The sequence below is a fragment of the Bos javanicus genome, chromosome X (assembly GCF_032452875.1).
Source record: "Bos javanicus breed banteng chromosome X, ARS-OSU_banteng_1.0, whole genome shotgun sequence".
Lineage (NCBI taxonomy): Eukaryota > Metazoa > Chordata > Mammalia > Artiodactyla > Bovidae > Bos > Bos javanicus.
In genome coordinates, this window is record NC_083897.1 from 56,259,165 (window position 1) to 56,283,071 (window position 23,907).

The 23,907-nt window shown below is 40.1% G+C and overlaps 1 protein-coding gene across 2 annotated transcripts in view; it reads left to right on the forward strand.

Moving 5' to 3' along the window:
- The first annotated feature begins 19,571 nt into the window (after positions 1-19,571).
- Positions 19,572-23,907, forward strand: part of NRK (Nik related kinase) — a 128,521-nt gene continuing 124,185 nt past the window's right edge. For both annotated transcript variants that reach the window (XM_061409326.1, XM_061409325.1), the window contains exon 1: positions 19,572-19,955. In XM_061409326.1, coding sequence (XP_061265310.1) covers positions 19,899-19,955 — 57 coding nt within the window. In that variant the 5' untranslated portion in view covers positions 19,572-19,898. The remainder of the gene's footprint in view (positions 19,956-23,907) is intronic.

Sequence of the window (23,907 nt, forward strand, 5' to 3'; positions counted from 1 at the left end):
TAAAAGTCCTAGCCAATGCAATAAGACAAAAAAGGAAATAAAAGGTATATAGATTGAGAAAGAAAAATTAAAACTGTATTTGCTTGCAAAGATATAATTGCCTAAGCAGAAAATCAAAAAAGATCAATAGAGAAAGTCCTGGAGCTAATAAGCAATTACACCCAGGATGGAGAACACAAAGTTAATAAACACAGTCAATCACTTTCCTATATACCAGCAATGAATGGGTGGAATTTGAAATTTAAAACACAGTATCATTTACATTAGGACTCACCAAAATGAAATTTGTTGTTGTTCAGTCACTCAGTCATGTCTGACTCTTTGAGACCCCCAAAATTAAATACTTAGGTATAAATCTTAAAAAAATATGCGTGAAACGAGATGCCAGTCCAGGTTCAATGCACGATACTGGATGCTTGGGGCTGGTGCACTGGGATGACCTGGAGGGATGGTATGGGGAGGGAGGAGGGAGGAGGGTTCAGGAGGGGGAGCACATGTATACCTGTGATGGATTCATTTTGATGTTTGGCAAAACTAATACAATTATGTAAAGTTTAAAAATAAAATAAAATTAAAAAAATAAAAATAAAAAATAAAAAAAAGATCTACATGCAAAAAACTTCATGAATCCAATAAATTAAATCAAACAATTAAATAAATGGAGAAAGATAGGAAGACAATATTGTCAAGCTGTCAGTTCTTCCCAAGTTGATCTATAAATTCCATGCAATGCCAATCAAAACCCCAGCAAATTATTATGTGGATATAAATGAAGTTGTTCCAATGTGTGATGTGCTCTGCTTAATTGCTCAGTCGTGTCCAATTCTTTGCGATCCCATGGACTGTAGCCCACCAGGCTCCTCTTTCCATGGGGATTCTCCAGGCAAAAATACTGGAGTAGGTTGCCATGCCCTCCTCCAAGGGATCTTCAAACCCAGGTCTCCCATTTTGCAGGCAGATTCTTTACCATCTAGCCACGAGGGAAATCCAAGAATATTGGAGTGGGTAGCCTATCCTTTCTCCAGGGGATCTTTCCAATTCAGAAATTGAACTGGGACCTCCTGCATTACAGGTGGATTCTCTACTAGCTGAGCCCTCCAAAATTTATATGGAGAGGCAAAAAAAAAAAAAAAACAAAAACAGAATAACCAACATGACATTGAAGGAGAGGAACAAATTTGGAAGACTGACACTACCAGACTTCAAGACTTACTATAAAACTACACTAATCAAGCAGTGTGATATTAGTGGGAAAAAATAGACAAATCAAGGGAAAAGAATACAAAACTAAAAAAATAAACCCATATAAATACAGTTAACTGATCTTTGACAGATGAACAAAGGCAATACAATGGAGCAAAAATAGTATTTTCAACAAATGGTGCTAGAATAGCTGGACCTCCATATGTAAAAATAAATAAAACCAAAAAGAATCTAGATAGACTTTACACCTGTCACAAAAATTAATCAAAAAACTCAGACCTAATTGTAAAAGACCACAACTACAAAACTCCTAGACGATAACATAGGAAAATGCCTAGAAAGCCTTGTGTATGTTGATGACTTTATAGATACAACACCAAAGGCATACCCCATGAAAGAAATAATTGATAATAGACTTCATTAAATAATAGACTTCATTAAAATTAAGAACTTCTGGTCTATGAAAGGAGAAGGCAATGGCAACCCACTCCAGTACTCTTGCCTGGAAAATCCCATGGACGGAGGAGCCTGGTAGGCTGCAGTCCATGGTGTCACTAAGAGTCGGACATGACTGAAAGACTTCACTTTCACTTTTCACTTTCATGCATTGGAAAAGGAAATGGCAACCCACTCCAATATTCTTGCCTAGAGAATCCTGTGGACAGAGGAACCTGGTGAGCTGCTGTCCATAGGGTCACACAGAGTTGGACACGACTGAAGCGACTTAGCATGCATGCATGCGTTGGAGAAGGAAATGGCAACCCACTCCAGTGTTCTTGCCTGGAGAATCCCAGGGATGGGGGAACCTGGTGGGCTGCCGTCTATGGGGTCACACAGAGTCAGACATGACTGAAGTGACTTAGCAGCAGCAGCAGCTCTATGAAAGACAATGTCAAGAGAATAAGACACGTCACAGAATGGAAGAAAATGTTTACAAAAGACACATCTGAGAAAAAAACTCTTTATATAAATATACAAAGAACTCTTAAAACTCAGCAACAAGGAAACAAATCCAATTTTAAAATGGACCAAAAATGTTAATGGACATATCACCAAAGAAGATATTTCTTGTTGTTTAGTCGCCAAGTTGTGTCCAACTCTTTTGTGACCCCATGGACTGCAGCCTGCCAGGCTCTTCTGTCAATGGGGTTTCCCAAGCAAAAATACTGGAGTGGGTTGCCATTTCCTTCTCCAGGGAATCTTCCCTGACCCAGGGATCGAACCCATGTCTCCTGCACCAGGGAAGCTCGAAGAAGCTATATTGATGGCAAAGGTCCGTCTAGTCAAGGCTATGGTTTTTCCTGTGGTCATGTATGGATGTGAGAGTTGGAATGTGAAGAAGGCTGAGCACTGAAGAATTGATGCTTTTTTGGTGTTGGAGAAGACTCTTGAGAGTCCCTTGGACTGCAGTCCATTCTGAAGGAGATCAGCCCTGGGATTTCTTTGGAAGGGATGATGCTAAAGCTGAAACTCCAGTACTTTGGCCACCTCATGCGAAGAGTTGACTCATTGGAAAAGACTCTGATGCTGGGAGGGATTGGGGGCAAGAGGAGAAGGGGACGACAGAGGATGAGATGGCTGGATGGCATCACTGACTCAATGGACGTGAGTCTGAGTGAACTCCGGGAGTTGGTGATGGACAGGGAGGCCTGGCGTGCTGCAATTCATGGGGTCGCAAAGAGTCAGACATGACTGAGCGACTGATCTGATCTGATCTGAAACTTATGAAAAGATGATTATATGTCATCAGGGAAATGCAAATTAAAACAACAATGAGATACTGCTGCTGCTGCTGCTAAGTCGCTTCAGTCATGTCTGACTCTGTGTGACCCCATAGATGGCAGCCTACCAGGCTCCCCCGTCCCCAGGACTCTCCAGGCAAGAACACTAGAGTGGGTTGTCATTTTCTTCTCCAACGCATGAAAGTGAAAAGTGAAAGGGAAGTCGCTCAGTTGTGTCCGACCCTTGGTGACCCCATGGACTGCAGCCTTCCAGGCTCCTCCATCCATGGGATTTTCCAGGCAAGAGTACTGGAGTGGGGTGCCATTGCTTTCTCCAATAAACTCAATATAGGTGCACTGAAATACATAAGGCAAATATATAAAGAGAGAAATAGATAGTGATACAATCAGACAATTTTAACACCTTACTTTTAAAAAAAATCAAGTCATGTCCAACTCTTTGGAACCCCATGAACTGTATCCCGTCAGGCTCCTGTATTCATGGGGATTCTCCAGGCAAGAATACTGGAGTGGGTTTCTATACCCATCTCCAGGAGATCTTCCCAAACCAGGGATCGAACCCAAGTCTCCCACATTGCAGGTGGATTCTTTATCATTTGAACCACCAGGGAAGCTCAAGCATACTGGAGTGTGTAGCCTATCTCTTCTCCAGGGGATCTTCTCAACCCAAGCATCAAACAAGTGTCTCCTGCATTGCAGGGGGATTTTTTATCAACTGAGCTACCAGGGAAGACTATAGATTGTCCAGACCAAAAACATCAACAAGGAAACATTGGCCTTAAATGATACATTAGACTGGATAAACTTAATAGATACATATACAATGTTTCACCCAAAAATGGAAGAGTACACATTTTGTTTCATGTGTACATGGAACATTCTCCAGGATAGATCACATGTGAAGCCACAAAACAAGTCTCAACAAGCTTGATAAGACAGAAAAATCAACCGTTTTTTTCTGATCACAACAGTATAAGACTAGAAATCAATTACAGGAAAAAAAAAACACTGCAAAAAAAACCAAAACACTTGGAGTTGAAATAGAATGCTACTAAATGACCAATGCATCATTGAAAAGATCAAAGAGGAAACCAATAAATATCTACAGATAAATGAAAATGGAAATATTCCAAAAGCTATGGGACAGAGCAAAAGCAGTTCTAAGAGGGAAGTGTACAGTGATACAGGCCTACCTCAGGAAAAATCTCAAATAAACAATCTAAGTTTACATTTAAAGGAACTAGAAAAAGAAGAACAAACAAAGCCCACAGTTCGTAGAAGGAAGAAAATGACAAAGATCACATTGTAAATAAAATAGTGTATAAAAAAAAGCAATAGAAAATTTAGGGCTGCTTCTTCAAAAAGATAAGCAAATTTGATAAAACTTTAGCTGGACTTATTAAGAGAAAAAGAGAAACAGCCCAAGTAAATGAAATAAAAAATGAAAAAGGAGAAGTTACTACATATACCACAGAAAAATCAAGTGTCATGAGATAACTACAATCAAATATGCACCAACAAATTAACAAAGAATAAATGGATAAAGCCCTATAATCATAAAATCTTCCAAGACTGAATCAGGAAGAAGTAGAACATATGAATAGATGGATTACTCATAATGAAATCGACTCAGTAATCAAAAAACTCATAACAAGCAAAAGTTCAGGGCCAGGTGGCATCACAGGTGAATTCTACCAGATATTTAAAGAGTTAATACCTGTCCTCAAATTATTCCAAAAAACTAAACAGGAATAAATGTTTCCAAACATATTCCATGAGGCTAGGATTACCCTGAAATAAAAGCCAGATAAAGACATTACAAAGAAGAAAATTACAGGCCAGTATCCCTGATGAACATAAATGCAAAAGTTCTCAACAAATTATTAGCAAACCAAATTTAACAATACATTAAAAGGATCATATACCAGTGGGATTTATTTTAGGGATACAAGAATGTTTCAACATTCATAAATCAGTGAACATGATACACTATGTTAACACTGTGTAAAAATCATATGATTTTCTTAATAGATGTAGAAAAAGCATTTGACAAAATTCAACATCCAAATAAATTTATGTTAAAAACTTCCAACAAAATGAGTATAGAGGGAACATCCCTCAGCATAATAAAGGCCATATATGGAAAATCCACAGATCACATAATTCTCAACCATGACAAGCTGAAAATTTTTCCTCTAATATCAGCAACAAGTCAAGGATTCACACTTTTGCCACTTTTATTCAATATTGTATAGGATACCCTAATCACAGTAATCGGACAAGAAAAAGATAGAAAGCCATCCAAATTAGAAATGAAGAAGTAAAACTGTCACTACTTGTACAGACAAATACAATATAAAAAAACTCTAAAGACCCCACCAAAAACTATTAGATCCTATAAATAAATTCAGTAAAGTTGTAGTTTCAGAGTCAATACACAGAAACATTTTGCATTTCTATACACTAATAGCAAACTATTAGAAAAAAAAGTAATAAAATAATCCCATTTACAATTGAACCAAAAAGAATTAAATACCTAGGAATAAATTTAGTCTAGGAAGTGAAAGACCTGTACTCAGCAAACTATAAGGTACTGATGAAAGGAATAGAAGATGATACAAATAAATGGAAATATACACCCTGTGTGGGACTCCTTCCCTGGTGGCTCAGACTGTAAAGCATCTGCCTGCAATGCAGGAGACCTGGGTTCAATCCCTGGGTCAGGAACATCCCCTGGAGAAGGAAATAGCAACCCACTCCAGTACTCTTGCCTGGAAAATCCCATGGTCGGAGGATCCTGGTAGGCTACATTCCATGGGGTTGCAAAGAGTCAGACACGACTGAGTGACTTCATTTTCTTTCTTTCTATACCCTGTGCTCATGGATTTTAAGAATTAATAGAATTAATATTGTTTAAAATGTTCATACTATGCAAAGCAATCCACAGATTCAATGAAATCTCTATCAAAATCCCAGTGACATTTTACACAGAACTAGAACAGAAAATCTTAAAATTTGTATGGAGCCATGGGGTGGGGGTGGACAAATAGTGCAATCCTAAGAAGAAGAACAAAGGTGGAGGTTTTACATTCCCTTATTTAAAACTTTACTACAAAGGTATAGTTATCAAAACTATATGGTACTGGCACCAAAACAAAATCAAATACACGAACCGATGAAACAGAATAGAGAGCCCAGAAACAAAGCTATGCTTACATGGCCAATTAATTTATTATAAAGTGGCTATGAATATACAGTGGTGAAAAGACAGTCTCTTCAATAAATGATGCTAGGAAAACTGGACAGCTACATGCAGAAGAATGAAAATGGACCACTTTTTCAGGGGTGGGGGGACCACTTTCTTATTCCCTAAACAAACAAGCAAGCCAAGATAAAGCACCGAAAAAATGGATTAAAGATAAATATAAGACCCGAAACTGGACACATGTACACCCATGGCTGACTCATGTCAATATATGGCAAAACCACTACAATATTGTAAAATAATTAGCCTCCAATTAAAATAAATATTTTTTAAACTCCACAAATAAAACATAGGCAATATACTCTGACATCCCTCTTAGCAATAATTTTTTGAATCTGTCTCCTCAGACAAGGGAACAAAAACAAAAATAAAGAAATGGGGCTATATAAAACTAAAAATTGAGCTATATAAAACTACTTCGCATGGCAGAGTAAACAATCAACAAAATTTAAAGGCAACCTATGGCATGGGAGAAAATATTTGCAAATCATTTATCTGGTAAGGTGATAATATCCCAAACATACAAATAACTCATACAACTCTATATAAAAAAATCTGATTGAAAATTGGCAGAAGATCTATATTTTTCCAGAGAAGACATACAAATGGCCACCAAGTACATGAAAAGATGCTGAATATCACAAATCACCAGGAAAACGCAAATCAAAACCACCATGAGATATCTATTACCTCACACCTGTCAGAATGGCTATTATCAAAAAGGCTAGAACTAACAACTGTTGTCAGAGAAGGCAATGGCACCCCACTACAGTACTCTTGCCTGGAAAATCCCATGGATGGAGGAGCCTGGCGGGCTACAGTCCATGGGGTCGCTAAGACTCAGACATGACTGAGCGACTTCACTTTCACTTTCCACTTTCATGCATTGGAGAAGGAAATGGCAACCCACTCCAGTGTTCTTGCCTGGAGAATCCCACGGATGGGGGAGCCTGGTGGGCTGCCATCTATGGGGTCGCACAGAGTCGGACACAACTGAGCGACTTCACTTTCACTTTTCACTTTCATGCATTGGAGAAAGAAATGGCAACCACTCCAGTGTTCTTGCCTGGAGAATCCCAGGGACGAGGGAGCCTGGTGGGCTGCCGTCTCTGGGGTCGCACAGAAACGGACACGACTGAAGCGACTTAGCAGCAGCAGCAGCAAGTGTTGCTAAGAAAGGGGGAATCCATGTGCACTCTTGGTAAGAATGAAAACTGGTGCAACCGCTATGGAAAAGAGCATGAAGTTTCCTTGTAAAATTAAAAATATAACTACCAGCAATTCCATTTCTGGACAACTATCAGAAGAAAATGAAAACGCTAATTAGAAAAAATATATATATACACCACATGTTCATTTCAGCATTAATTACAATACTCAAGATATGGAAGCAACTTAAATGACAATCAACAGATGAAAGGATAAAGAATATCTGATATATATGTGTACATATGTATACATATATAATACAGTGAAATATTTTTCAGCCATAAAAAGTATGAAAGTGTGCCATTTGCATACAACATGGATAGAACTAGCGGGTGTTATGCTAAGTTAAATAAGTCAGTAAGAAAAGGAAAATACTATAATGCTTCACTTATATGTGGAATCTAAAAAAACAAATCAAATGAACAAACAAAATAAACCAGAAATAGATCCATAGAATATTGGATCTATTTATATTTATATCTATTTATATTCCAATAGAGGGAAAAAGTGATGGTCCTTGAGGGGTTGGGTGAAATAGAGGAAAAGACTAATAAGTACAAACTCCAGTTATAAAATAAATAAGTCTCTGGGATGTAATGTACAGCATAGGAAATATACTCAATAATATTGTAATAACTTTGTGTGGTGACAGTTATTAGACATTGTGGTGATCATTTTGTATTGTAAATAAATGTGTAATTTCTATGTTGTACACATGAAACTGAAATAATATTTAAGTCAATTATTTTAAAAGTTAGGAAAAATAATGCAAAAGAATATCCTTTGTTATGGGTTTGCTTAGGTTTGTAAGAGCATGGTGAATTGTGTCGTAAATATAAATACTCTTAACTCATGGAGAATGAGACTGCAAAGGTGAAGATGGAACTACTATGCTTTACTCTTCAGTTCAGTTCAGTCACTCAGTAATGTCCTACTCTTTTTTGTGACCCAATGGAATGCAGCATGCCAGGCTTCCCTGTCTATCACCAACCTTCAGAGCTTGCTCAAACTCATGTCCATCCAGTTGGTGATGCCATCCAACCATCTCATCCTTTGTCATCCCCTTTTCCTCCTGCCTTCAATCTTTCCCAACATCGGGGTCTTTTCCAATGAGTCCGTTCTTCACATCAGGTGGCCAAAGTATTGGAGTTTCAGCTTCAGCATCAGTCCTTCCAGTGAATATTCAGGATTGACTTCCTTTAGGATTGACTGGTTGAATCTCCTTGCAGTACAAGAGACTCTCAAGAGCCTTCTCCAACACCACAGTTCAAAAGCATCAATTCTTCAGCGCTCAGCTTTTTTTATATTCCAACTCTCACATCCGTACATGATTACCAGAAAAACCATAGCTTTGACTAGATGGACCATTGTAGGCAAAGTAATGTCTCTGCTTGTTAATATGCTGTCTAGATTGGTCATAGCTTTTCTTCCAAGGAGCAAGCATATTTTTTAATTTCATGGCTGCAGTGACCATCTGCAGTGATTTTGGAGCCCCCAAAATAAAGTCTCTCACTGTTTCCATTGTTTTCCCATCTATTTGCCGTGAAGCAATGGGACCAGATGCCATGATCTTAGTATTCCCAATGTTGAGTTTAAGCCAACTTTTTCACTCTCCTCTTTCACTTTCATCAAGAGGCTCTTTAGTTCTTCTTCACTTTCTGCCATAAGGGTGGTATCATCCGCATATCTGAGGCTATTGATATTTCTCCTGGCAACCTTGATTCCAGCTTGTGCTTCATCCAGCCCGGCATTTTGCATGATGTACTCTGCATATAAGTTAAATAAGCAGGGTGACAATATACAGCCTTGATGTACTCCTTTCCCAATGTGGAACCAAACTGTTGTTCTGTGTCATATTCTAACTGTTGCTTCTTGACCTGCATACAGATTTCTCAGGAGGCAGGTCAGGTGGTCTCGTATTCCCATCTCTTTCAGAATTTTTCAGAGTTTGTTGTGATTCACACAGTCAAAGGCTTTGGTGTAGTTAATAAAGTAGAAATAGATGTTTTTCTGGAGCTCTTTTGCTTTTTTGATGATACAATGGATGTTGGCAATGCTTTACTCTATATACCACTATTTCATAGTTTCACTGTTACCCTCATTTCACAATAAAGTTTTTTAGTTTTATAATTTTAATGAAATATGTTTTTCCTCTAGATTTACATTTTCCTGACTTCTATGAAGTTGAGCATGTTTTTAAATATTTATTGGTTACTTATATTTCTTCTGTGTATTGCCTATTCCTAACTTTTTCCCATTTTTCCATAAGGGAGATTTTTTTCCTCTATCAATTCTCAGTAGCTTCTTGTCTATTAGTGAAGTTAAGAATTTGTTGGTCATATACATTGCAAACATTTTTCCAGGTCCATTGACTTATTTTAGTTTTTATGTGGTCAAAGCTCTAAGTATTTTCCTGAAGCTCTTGAGATGGTAAGTTAGAACTATTAGCTTTGATGTATATAAAATATTAAGTGAAATAAAGCAAGGTGCTGAGTGATATGTACAGTATAATCTTCCCCCTTCTCATTTAAAAAATAGAGAAAAATATATTATGTTTGCATATATTTTTATGAGTAAAGATGAAAGCATGGAAATATAAAATCCAGACTGTTAACACTGATTATCTCAGTGGTGTGAGATGGGAGGAGAAGTGATTATTAACTTCTTCTTTACACATCTCTATATTACTTGACTTGTTACAGCGAGTATGTATGGTTATTGAAAAGGAAAAAAATACTAAAGAATACTATCATTGTGCTTTCAGTATCCTCCTTGGATGAGAATGTATATCATGTAGGTCATGTACACTCTCACAGATTCCTCTTGGAAGCTCTACAAGAGGAATAATTGGTTGGATTTGCTCCCTAAATTATGGTTGGGAAAGTAGCATAGTCACAAATTTCCAGAAGTAACACACTACGCCTCCAAGACACACACACATCTTGACCTTAAAGACCCTCCTTAATGTTTGAACACCACAAAGAGAAAAACAGAAGAAATGGAAATAGATATTTGCAGATTGTGATGAAAGTGCACTTGGTGTGGTATCCCCTAGGATCAGAAGGATGCTAAAGGGAGAGGGAAGGAGTGGTGGCAATGTTTGCATTGCTTGGCACTTGTTCCACATATAAAAATAGCTAGTTATGTCTTTGCATTCTAACCAAGTGTAGCATTTGTTCTGTGACTTTATATAAAATGTAGTTTCATGGGTGTGACTTAAGGATAGTACATGTCCCTAAGTTGGAAACAGAATAGCAATGTCTTCTGAGTGAATAGCCAGAGACCACAACATATAGAGGAAAAGAACTGTAGTTGCAGTTTCTCCAAATTGAAAAGGATTTAGAGTTGCCTTAGTTCAATCTATCTTCTAATCCATGAGTTCTTTGTACAAATCCAGGGCAGATGATCATGTAGTCTCCACTTAAAACATTTCCAGTTAGAGAGATTACTTTCCTTTATAAAGCAGCTAATTCTTTACAGTGATAACTATTAGAATATGGTTTAAATTGCTATATGTTTTACCTTTTGGAACATATCCATTGATTCTCCTTTATTATGAATTCCCATTAAAAATATGGAAAGATAGCTACTCCATCCCCCTGAGTTTTCTCAAAAGGCTGTACATCACCAGTCCCTCAACCTTTCCAAATGTCATAATTTCTAAATTAGTCACCATTATTCACTTTCCCTAGCTTGGAGACTATTTAATTTGTTTAAATGTAATATTCTGAAATAATCAGCCTCCATCAGGTGTATTTACCTGGGTAAATTAAGAAAATTCTCCTTGATTTGGTTATCTTACTGGTCCTTCTGGTATCACTGCAATACTAGCTTAACATTACCTTTTAAAGTTTAGTTTTTCATTCCTTCTTCTTATGAAATAATTTGCTTTTCAAACCAAGACGTAAAATTTCACAATTAAATCTGTAAAATGTCATCTGGTTGGTTTAGACTAATTCTAGGCTCTTGAACGGAGAAGGCGATGGCACCCCACTCCAGTACTCTTGCCTGGAAAATCCCATGGACAGAGGAGCCTGTAGGCTGCAGTCCATGGGGTCCCGAAGAGTCAGACACGACTGAGTGACCTCACTTTCACTTTTCCCTTTCATGCATTGGAGAAGGAAATAGCAACCCACTCCAGTGTTCTTGCCTGGAGAATCCCAGGGACGGGGGAGCCTGGTTGGGCTGCCGTCTATGGGGTCGCACAGAGTTGGACACGACTGAAGCGACTTCAGTCGCTTCAAGAGCAGCAGCAGGCTCTTGAACAGTCTGATTCTCTTTAGAATTGATATTATGCTCTAGCCCATGCCCAGAGGGAATGCCATAAGGAAAATCAAGAGAAACAAGGCAGCCAAAAGCCTGCAGGAACTGGCCTTCATTTGAGTGTATTCTTCGCTTCACTTCAGTTTACCCCCTGCCTCCCTTTCCTAACCCCCTACCCATTCATCATTCTAGCTTCCTGGCAGCTCCAGTCTCATCTCTAGTTTTATCTTCTCAGCTTTTCTGCTTCATTGCCTCCCAACCTATGACCAATTTATTGCTTGTCTTCTCTACCCTATTCTGACCTTGGAACACTTTCCTTTGAACTAAACCTAAAGACTACCTTATGTCTCAGCCCAGTCACTGCCTTTACTCTACTCCCTCCTCACTCGACCTTGGAGTGGCAGGCCTAAGAAAAATGCTATCAACCTATAGATTAATAATTCTTTACAGTTTGGGTTCATCAACCAAAGTTACATGCATGTCTTTCATGTTGTCACCTACAGCATTGATAAATAAGTTGAGCACAAAGACAAGGACAGAAACTCTGTATCACATTCTTTTTAGAGTTTCTGTCCTTAAGATTCTATTTATTTTTCCACTAAATTTTAACAAACCTTATTTCTTAAATCATAGAGGGCTGCACTGTCCAGTATAGTGGCCTTTAGCAACTGTATAATTTTAACTTATTCACTGTGTAAATTATGCACTGTATAAACAAATTTAAAGTTGTCTTAATTAAAACTAAGTAAAATTAAGAATCCCGTTCCCAAGTTGTAACAGCCACATTTCAAGTAATTAGCCACATGTTTCTAGAGGCTATAATACTTAACAGTGCAAATATAGAACATTTTACCACCACAGAAGTTCTATGGGATAGTGCTACTCTGGAATGTATATTTCATTATGCTCAGCATAACCTTATATCAGTATCACAAGTTCTCTTCAGTTTGCTATTGATTCATCAGTCAACTGTTTTGTTCATCTAATCATGCCTTTCTGTGTTTTTTCCAGCCCACATTTGTCTATCTTGTGTAAGATGATATTATAAGATTCTTTGCTGACATAAAGACAGACTGACTATAGGAGTAACCTCATCTACTTGGTGAGCAACTCATTTGATCAGTTATTTACTGCTTTACAACAATTCATCCCCACGTTTAGTGGTGTAAAAATATAACCTTTTCTTATCTCTCATGTTTTCTATGGGTCATGAATTTAGGAGTGGCTTAGCTCAGGGTCTGTCATGAATTTGCAATCAGATGTTACCCATGAGTGTTATCATCTTAAGGCTTGAATGGGACTACAAAATTCACTTCCAAAGTGACTCATTACACAAGTGACAAGATGGTATTAAATGTTGTCCTTAGTTTTTCTGCATGTAGTCTCACCACAGAGCTGCTTCACTGTCTTCAAACCCTGGAAAATGGCTTCCACCATAGCAAGCAATCTGAGAGACCTAGATAGAAGCTTCAATGTCTTTTATGACCTAGCTTTATAAAGCATATGTTATCACCTCATCCATATTCTATTAGCCACAGAGGCCAGCCCTCATCAATTGTGGGAGGACACCAGATAAAGTCATGTCATGAATAACAAGATGCCTGGTTCACTGAGGGGTACCTAGAAGGTTGATGTCACAAAATAGAATATGTTCAAAATAGAATATGAGCTGGTTTGTCACAGAGGCTTATCAACGTATCCCTGCTCCTGGGGACTACCTCTTGCTGCTGCTGCTGCTAAGTCACTGCAGTCGTGTCTGACTCTGTGCGACCCCACAGACGGCAGCCCAATCAGGCTCCCCCGTCCCTGGGATTCTCCAGGCAAGAACACTGGAGTGGGTTGCCATTTCCTTCTCCAATGCATGAAAGTGAAAAGTGAAAGTGAAGTCGCACAGTCGTGTCCGACTCTTTGTGACCCCATGGACTGCAGCCCACCAGGCTCCTCCATCCATGGGATTTTCCAGGCAAGAGTACTGGAGTGGGGTGCCATCACCTTCTCTGGGGGACTACCTCTTAGGAGCCATCTATACAATATTCTGTGAGAATTCCCCTAGAACCAACATCAAGTTTTCTTGCCTGGGAAATCCCATGGACAGAGGAGCCTGGTAGGCTACAATCCATAAGGTCACAACAGATGGACACAACTTAGCGACTAAACAACAACAACAGTAGTCTCTAAAATCTATTTTTTTGTTCTGTTTTGAAAATTGGAATTTTGCCTGTTTTCAAATTTGCAACACTTCTTTCATAGTCTAAAGATCACCACAAGCATATATGCAGGTTTGTTTTTTTTTTTTAGTTTTTCATTTTTCTGAGCCTAGAGCTTTGTCCCTAAGTGCAACAGGTCAGTGCTCTCCATCAATTTTCTCTCTTATCCTACACTATTGTGTAGTGTATCACAATATTTTTTGTTGAAGTAATATTCTCTCAGAACGTTCTTGATTCTGTGTGTATTTGTACATGTATGTGTTGCTCTCTACAAGATAGAAACATGAACAAGAATCCCACTTCTCAAGATATAAATTAAAAAATAAAAGAACAAAAGAATAAGGAGAGAGAACCATGTATACAAGTGTTTTCTTAAAGCTTATCATTATAGGAAATGGTGTACATCAAATTGTTAACAACTAGAGGGAGGGGATTATGGTGGTAGAATGTGATGTGGTAGAGAAGGTAGAGACTGTTATCTTTTTCGGCATTCAACTTTGAGTTGTTTGACATTCCAATGCATTGATATTTTCTAATACAATATTATAAAACATTAACAATATGCTCACTATCATTATTATTTCTTTCCCTAGTGGCAGTGCTGTGATCTAGATTCAGGAAAATAGTGCCCATTTATTTCCAGTCATTAGTTTGTAGCATACTCTCATAATGATACCATTTCCGTTTTCTCTTTCTTTTTAATTTTCAGTCAAAAGGATATCCATTCTACTTAAGTAATGTATTCCTTTTTATGTAGATGTTTAAATTCTTCAACTTCAGTGTTATTTCTCTTTTCTTTCATTTTTCTCTCTTTTCAAAATGCACACTCTACTTGTGGATTGCTAGTTGCAGCTCATTTTGTAAGTCTCAGTAATATTATGGAGATTTTCACACACACACACACACACACACACACACATGAATATACTTCAACTTTACTATGCTCTCCATACATTATGCATTCAGGGCCAAATCCAAGTTCTGTTGGATCTGAAGCTTTTATTATTTGGGGCTCCCACTTCAAAACAGAATATAAAATTGCCAATACAGAATTACTAGTACCACTCCCAGGTCCGTAAAAGTGCAAGTGAGGTGTCTTGAAGCATAAGCCTCATTACCATCACAGTAAATGTATTCCTCTGTGCTTCTGCTGAGTGAGGCAAGCTGGCTAGCCTGAAGCTGCTGGGTTGGGAATTCCAGGACTAGAATGGCATGGCCTTCAAAGAGTGAAAAGAATGGGGGAAAAGGAAGTCCCATGGCTAACTTCAGAAATTCATCTGACTTTTGGTTTTAATTTCCCTGTTTTAGTTCTCTTTATAAAACAATTGTCTTTTTTTTAGAGTAGCATTCCAGTTTTCAATAGCGACAAGACCCATGTTCAGCCAGGATCAGATTTCCAGGGCCCCATTTTAGAAACAAGCATAGCTCAAATCATGCCGAGCTTAAGAGCATTCCACGACAAGTAACAGAAGCTTTGCAAACTATGGTCAGAAGGCACATTTCATGACCTTTAGCCCGAGAAACATCAGGTTTTTGTTTTTTTTTTTTTGCTTTGTCCTCAGAGGAGTGAAACATAGGAAAAATCCAAAGAATCAGTGGCAAGATTGTTGGGGACTATAGCAGAAATCCTACAGTTTCAAAATTGTCTCCAAAGAAAAGAAAACCTTAAGCAGGTTCTTTAGCCCGATGGTTCCCAAAGGAGGTTCCTCCTTCAGAAAGGAATCCCTCAGACTCTTAAAAGGTAGGCTGCCCCAGACGGCTCACAAGTATACTGGGAAATATTGGACCTTGAGTATTTACAATCACAAATGTACAAAGTATCTTTTCAAGAAGATTGCTATGTAAACCTTATTTGTAGGCAGCAAACTTGTCCTAACAGAAGTTTACAAGATTTACGTTTTCATACCCAAGGTGTCAAAGTAGAAGAAAAACAATAAATGGCAGACTGTTTTGTGTGCTTAAATGCTTAATAAATTTCATTTTTAAAGTGTCTATTAAGATATATATTGCCAATTATAAATGTATAAATCAAAAAAAGAAGGAAAAGGAGCCTAGACTCTTTTGGATCTGTATTTTTCATAATACACACACGCTCGTCAGTGTAATTTCTCCAGCTTATGGTAGTTAGCAATTTACATGAGAAAAATGAATATGCAATTCTTTGTATACAAAGATGAAAGCAATGATATTGGAGTTTCTTTTTTTTTTTTTCTAAAATGGCATCGCTGGATGCCCAGGGGTGAGGTGTTATCAAGGGCCAAAGAGTAGAGAGATGCACACTGGCCCTCTGGAGGATCAAACCCATACCCTTGGCACCATGTCTGCAATACTCATACCAACTGAGCTAACTGGCTGTAACCTTGCCATTTAGCATCTCAGGTCAGCTAAGTACAATTGCTCACAAACACAGCCTCCTACAAGTCTCCACTGAATAAGGCTTGTTCTCGGCCAAAAAATCTCTCTGGAAGGAATAAGAATGGATTTTAATATTTTGCAAGCATTGAAAATTGCTGGATTTTTTTCCTCTGGAAGTTTCTTAAGCTTGAAATCCATGGTTTTTCCCTATGAGGTGATCTACTTGGTAATCTCTGCTCAGGCAGGTCACTTGGGCTATAGCTGGGCTCCATTTCTTTTTATAAAGCCCTTGTTATTTCTGTTAGGAGGGCTTGAAGGCTGAAAAGGGGGAAAGGGGAACTGGATAGCTCAGGGGCCTAACTAATGTCATCTGATCTCACTTACCCTGAAGCTTTTTTGAATTTGGCTCCTCTTCACACAGTCTCAAAATATGCACTGACCCTTCAACAGTCATTGACAAGTGGGTTCTGGAGTCAGACGGCCTGAATTGGAAGCCAGATTCCTCCAATTACTAGCTGTGAGGCTTTAGGAAAGTTACTCCATCTCTCTGTGCCTCAACTTCCCTGCCTATGAGACAGAGATCATTTAAAAGCTGGAAGAATTTTTGACAAAATTAAATAAGATAACATACACAAAACACTTATTCCAGAACATTCCAGAACACTTATTCCAAAACACTTATTCCAGTATATAACATATACTCAATAAATTTTAGCTATTAAAAACAACAACCAAAAGTCACAAAATGCACAGGGCTTTAAGATAACAAAATGTATTGGAGGAGAAAAGGATGGAATATATACAAGAAATTATGTATTGGCAGAGAAATGATTTCTGGGTAGAAGACAATCTGACAAGTTTCTAGACTCTGGATTGACTGGGCTTATTTTTATGCAGTTTGAGGTCAGGAAAGAAAGAGAGAAAAAAACCACTTTGGAAGGGGGAAGGGGAAGTGATGGTTGTTGGGTGAGGGGAAAAGAAACCCTGAAGGTGGAAAACAAGTGCCCTACTTCAGGATTTGTCTCAGCCTCATGCTCAGGGGCCATCTATTTGCCTTCTGGTCAGCTAGCCAGGCTGACCTTACCCAAGCTGGCCACAAAAATCCCCATAATGCCAGCTTACAAGGCAAAGTTTCCAAGGTCTTCCATGACTCCTTTTTCCTTGAAAATAATAATAACTTTAAAAAATGTGTAGATTCTCTGTCAAGTTCTGGTCAAACACCTACCTTCCCCTCCCCCCACCACGGGGGTCCCACCAGGCGATGTGGCTAATCCCTATGGAGTCATGAAGCCGCTAGCCTCCCACGGAGCCCTGCAACTAGAGAGCCCAATGATCTAGCCTGGATTCTTTTGCCTGGTCTGGACTTGTCCCCATAGACAGGCTAAAACAGTCTCTGCCATCGGGGGCTACAGGGCATTTCCCCACACCGTACAGTCAGCAAACCACGTTGTTTAAAAAAAAAAAAAAGTCTCAACACTTCTTCCCTTTAGCAAAGATTCTCTTTAGATATCCTTTAAATGTTGTATTTCTTGACTCCGTGTCTTGATTTCTAAAACCTAGTTATGTATTAAAAAGTGTAACTTTCTATTAACTAGCTCACTTGCCCAGCTCTAGTTATGAAATGTTATTTTCAGATTAATATTCAGAGAGATCTAGAAGAGTTTTACCGATCATACAGGAATTTTTAAACTGTGTTAAAAAGAGCAAGAGTTTGTGCGGTGGAGTTGTCAAGATTTGAATTCTTGGAAAATATAATTTGCTTGGTTTACATCATATTTGAATTAACACGAAAATTCGATCCAGAACAACCGAATCTCTTTTGGGGGGAAGGCAGTAGTTGGTTTTCCCCGCACCCGTTCACAGAGAATTTTCTTTATTTAGCGAGACCGGGTTCCTCAGATAGACTGGCGATTACAGAACTCACTGAGGCTCGGAGGTTAAGGAATGTAAAGGGGTCAAACTCAGAAATTGAAACAGACACGAAATAAACAAAATCCACCAATATATAAAGAAAATAATAACAAAAGTGAAAGGCGTGGGTCAGAAATAGTGAGCTCCAGGTCTATGGGAAAAATTATTCCTTAAATCCTTCTGGAAGAGGTAGAATTTTTTTTTTCTTTCTTTCTTTCTTTTATTTTTTTTTTTTTTTTTTTGCCTAAAAAAGAAAGAAACCGGAAACAAACCCCCTACATCACGTTCAGAGCGAGGGTGCTTCAACGTGGTCGATGAGCTAGGGGAAGTAAGCAGCTTTGGGACGTTTTCTAAAGTGTTCCTCGCAGTGCAAGAGCTTAGAATGCGGTTAGTTTTAGACACCGACTCCCTTTTCCCATAAACTCTTCAAGAGGTGTCTTACTTCTCCAAGTTAAAGCGCTTTTGTCAGATTCTTTAAAACCGTGTATTGGACCTCCTGCGCTTTCTGGGGAAACGGAGGCGAACAGCCTGAGCGCCCGGAAATGTTTTGCAAGGAAGGAGCGAATGAATGAAACCCGGCCAGAGAGCTGAAGACAGGGAAGGACGCAGGAACTTTCTCTGAGCTTTGCGAACGCGGCGAACTGCAAACTTAACACCCGGGTTAACCAAAGCTTCAGAGACTCAGACTCTTTTAACTCCCAGCACCTGTGAACAGGTGCGGTTCCGACTGAGCAGCCCGGGCCTGGTACCAACTAGCCCAGGACTAGAAGAGATGTAATCCACCTCGAGGGGACTTCGCAGCGGTCCAGTCCACGCTGCGCTGCCTTCGGCTACTGGCCTCGAAGGCCAAGCTGCGGTAGCCCTGCGGCGCACTTGATGTTCTCTACCGGCCCCGCCCGCACCGGGGACTCGCCTGGGTCGGATCCTTAACCCAGTGGTAAGTTATTTCCTTATCTCGCTTGATGGGTCTTTGCAACAAATGGAGCAATAGAATCAGAGCAGAAAGAGAAGGCAGACAACTAGAAAAGTCTCAAGTGTTTCGTGGAGAGTTGAGGGCGCAGGCTGTTTGGACTGTGGTAGGGCTGTGGGGCCCAGACTGGGAGCGGCGCGGAGCGGGACCAGTTTTCCGGGGCTGGCAGCTGCCTCGAAAAAGTTTCCTGTGGAACACCCGCCGGCGGGGGCGGCGGGCGCAGCGGCGGACTTAGGAGGGGGTGGGAGGGGGCTGCAGGGCAGGGGACGGGCGCCGGGGCCGGCTAGCAAACCGTTATAGTCCTTCAGCACCTCCCTCGGTCACTGGCCCCCTCGCCCGCCTCCCCGGCGCTCGGTTGCCCACCTGGCGACGTGACGCTGCACCAATCGCCTTCGAGCTGCTCCCCGGCCCCCCTCCCCTTGCACCGCCCCCCTCCCCACCCTGAAAGAGGCGCACCCTGCCCCGGGCAGACGCTGCGCTCTCGCCCGCGGAGCACCCTTCTCGCTCCGTGGTCTCCGGGACGGTCGCTCGGACTCTTCTCTCGCCTTAGCCAGACTCGCTTTCCCGCCTCTCAAACTCCAGCTTCTCTCCACTCCTCGCTCTTTTCCCTCCACTTTCCCCTCCTCTTTCTCCCACGCCGCCAACCCTGATCCCCCGTTCCTTTCCCCGGCCCTCTCGCTTCCCCTCTCTTCGTTGAACTTCTGTACGCTTCCACCTCGGACTCCCGCGAGGGTGCCTGACCTAGTCGCCCGCTCTGGTTCCCCTTCGAAGCCATGGCGGGACCTGGCGGTTGGAGGGACAAGGAAGTCACGGATCTAGGCCACTTGCCGGTGAGTAGAGGACGCCCGTCGACCCCCTCACCCCCAAGGGCTGTCTTCTCCGAGTTCTGAGCATCCAGGGAGGGGACCGATGTCCCGGAGCCTGGCTTGGCCAGAACTTCCAGGAGATCGCGAGTGCGGGAGGGAACCCCCAAGAATGGGCTTTGGGGAGGGCGCCCCTCTGGGCACCCGAGTCGCTCCAAACTCACGGAAAGGCGAAGGACCAGGCTTAGAGGGGGGTGGTGGAGAGAGGTGGCAGTGGAATGGTGCGAGCCACAAACAGCGGGACCTTTTCCCAATGTGGCCTCTGGTCTAGTGGCCCTGGGGTTCTTGTCCTAGCGGGGGCCCAAGGAGAGCGACGACGCGTGGCTTCCTGAGAGCACTCCTATGTCACCTCGCTGCCCCGTCGTTTGCTGCTGCTTTTGCCAGAAGGGATGCCCACTCTCGGCTTGACCTTTCCTTCTAGGTGACAGCGGGCCAGAAAATCAAACCGTTGCCATCTCGCTTTCTAATAGCACTTTGCAAAACCTTATTCTGCCAGGGCACTAATTACGTTTTAGTATTGCGGGAGCTAAAGAACTCGACGGCTTGGGGAAGAAGTGAATTCTTCACACCCCAATTTGTGTTTAAATGGTATTGCGCTCAAGTTGCTAATCACTTGCTAACTTTTTCTCGTGGTTTTCGTTTGTGGATTCCCCTATTCCCAAATTGCCCAGCTTTCCTCCGGAGTTGTGATTGATTGGTGAGCTATTATCACTGTCGTTATTAGTAGACTTAATTTTTTTTTAGCAGCGCCGTTTATTTCATTGGCATCTGGTTTCTGGCAGATGTTGGATCCCACCCAAATCCGTTTTTCAAGTTCCTTTTTAGACTGGCATTTCACTCGCACCCTCTTGAATGTAAAGGGTCCCTGGACTCTCTGAAAGGGAATAAGCACGCACCCATGTTGGAAAGATGGCCAAGCAACTGTATAGTTCAGGGCAGTGGCCTGCTTGCTTTGGTAAAAGCTAAATATTAACCTCGAGGTTATAGAACTATTCAAAGTATCAGTGCCTTAATTGTATACATATTTACATTTAAATATTGTCTTATTGATGATGGCAGACTCCCCTTCCCCTCAAACACTGGGCATTCTCCAAGCCTCACCTATACAATTTGACACTAAAACAATGTGGAGGAGGAGATAATGCACATGGGTAACATTTTAGCAAATTGTTCTCAGCCTGTTTTAAAGGAAGCCTCAATATAACCATGTGGAATTACAGATAATCAACATTGTGGTTATTGATGCAGCTTCATAAAATAAACTCACAGAATTTTAAAAAGTATTCTCCCACTTGGTGTATACATGAGATTTCTGGAATATGGAGGCCTCAATTGGTGGTTTCCTTTCTGAACAGCACTTTCATATTCTGACTAGATTTGCTCCCAAGTGTAAAACCAACGAATAAAATGTTAGTTACCCTCCTCCAACATCATCTGTGTATTGTGGGGGAAAGCGGGAAAAAAAAAAAAAAAAAGCAAACTAGGGGAAATAAGGAAACCACACATAGATAGGCAAGCTGAAATAAACTCTTTTGAAAACTGACTAAAGGCAAGAATGGGAAAGACTTCCTGGAAATGACAGAGCAAGGAATCCCAAAAGCAAGGAGGAAAAGGAGAAGGGGTTTGATTGCCACAAAAAAATGGGGGAAAATGGCTCAGACTAACTGACCCAGTCATGGCCTGGGAAATAAGAACTTGGTGAGAGCCAAGATAATAAAGGGAAAGGCTGCAGTTTAGTGAAATATTAGTTTTCTGGGTGTTGGTGGAGGGGAGAAAGATGAGGGTAGTTTTTAATGCAGGCGCAGGAAGAAGATACAAAACCTCAGGGCGCTGATGTTTGGCTCATTTTACAGACTTTACGAAAATCTTATTAAGTCCTCAGCTTCTAACAGTTTCTAAATTTCTATTATATAGGAGCCATTTTATACCATGGAGATCTTCACCATATGAGCAAATTATGCCTAAGTCTCCCTTTGAATATCCATCTAGGTCTAAACCCTAAGAAATCAAGTGGAAGAAGAGCACCCCTTTTAGAATTTCTTTTTTTTTTTTAACATAAAATTTTTAGAGATGTGAAAAGTTCACTGTTGCTTTGGTCACTGAGGTATAGATTAGTGATTTCTTTGCATTTGGTGAAGAAATAAGAGTAAATAAAGAGGTCAAGAGATATCTAAGTTACCTGTTTGGAAATTTGCATTTTGGTGCAAAATAGACATGATAAAGCAAGCAAAGAAACCTGCGTATACTGAGATCCCTTGTGATAATTATCCTCAATAGGATGTATATGAGATAAAAAAAAGTTGGCATTTGTCAACACTAAATATACCAACATGGCAAAAGCCAGATAATGAGAGGGGATTCAGACGTTAGGGTTTCATACTGAGCAAAAAAGAATAATGCAGAGTATAGAATATTTAAATACAGGTGTAGTTTAAAATTGATATTTTATGTCCGTTTCAGGGTTGGCCAGCTAAATGACCACAAGACAAGGACCTTTGAGAGAAGTCAGGCTGGCTGTGAAAATTGTGATTTAAAGAAAGTGGTAGAAGGTTATTTGACACTTTTGCTATTAGATATTTTTTAAAACCTAAAATAGTAAGCAACAATGAAAGCTGTGTAAACAGGGAGAGAGGAGGGGAACTGTACATTTTTTGCATAATTCCCTAAAGTTAAAGACATAAAATGAGAGAGTGAACATAATAATCAGAGAACGAGAGGTGGGTAAACTACATTGTCTTTGTTAATTAATAGGTTTCTATCATTTTTCCATTTTCACTAACTATTGAATAAATATTTCCTACAGGTGAAAAACAGAGAAGAAAATACAGAGATTTGTGGTTTGTGCTTCCTTTTTTGAAAAAAGAATTGCAAAAGCCTTATGTTTTATATATATAAAACATTATATGTAGGTGTGTGTTTGTGTGTGTGTATGTATATGTATATATATATATATATATATTTGTAATCTGTAATCTGTGTGTGTTTCACATTGCCTGCCAACAGCAATACCTGGGGATATATATATATATATATATGTATATGTATACATATATATAAAGTTTTTTCCTTAGTGTACATATGTCACTCCATCCTTGGAACTGGAAACTATTTCTTCATCTCCAAATCTGGCATGTCTTTTACTATGATAGTCCCTTTGCCTTCTGTGCCCAATATGGTAATGACATTCCTCACGACTGTGGCCTTGGTATTTGACACTGCCATGTGTAGTCCTAATCTATATTGGGGTCAGGATTAGACAGGCCTGGAGGACAGTAGTGGCAGAGGTGATCTGAAATAGTACATGATCCAAAAAACCATATTTGAATTACATTAGGTTTATATTTAAATATAAACTGCCAGCTCTCCCAGTCTTCCACCACCCTGGGTGGAAGACCAAGACTACCTTCCACACTCAGTCATGAGAACCTTTCACTCTCTCAAATCCCTTAGCCTCCTATTTGGAATCAGTTTTACTTTCTAGTCCACAGGATTGAAATATTCAGCACATCCTCCATTAGGTATTCTAGAGCATCGCCTCAACACAGCGTTGTACTTTAGCCAGTTTTCTCAGTCCCCTGCCCCAGTATCTAGAGCAGTAGGTTTTATGTTAGTGCACCAGAACAGTTCTCAAGAATGAGGTTGGAGCCCATCCACAGAAATGCTGTTTTCATATTTCCATGGTTGGGAATCTGTATTTTAAACAAGAATCCCCAGATGAGTCTCATGTTGGGAGAGTCTGTGCCGTCCACAGTTTGAGACACACTGGTCTAGAGGAAGAGATTGTCCTTTTTAAATTTCCACGTGAATTGTGAAGCCCACTCGTCCAAATATCTCTGAAACTTACTGACACTTATTTTGTTATATCTGCCATCTTCAGTTTCTCTATCCATAAACTATTTTCTTAAAGTCACTATTTCTA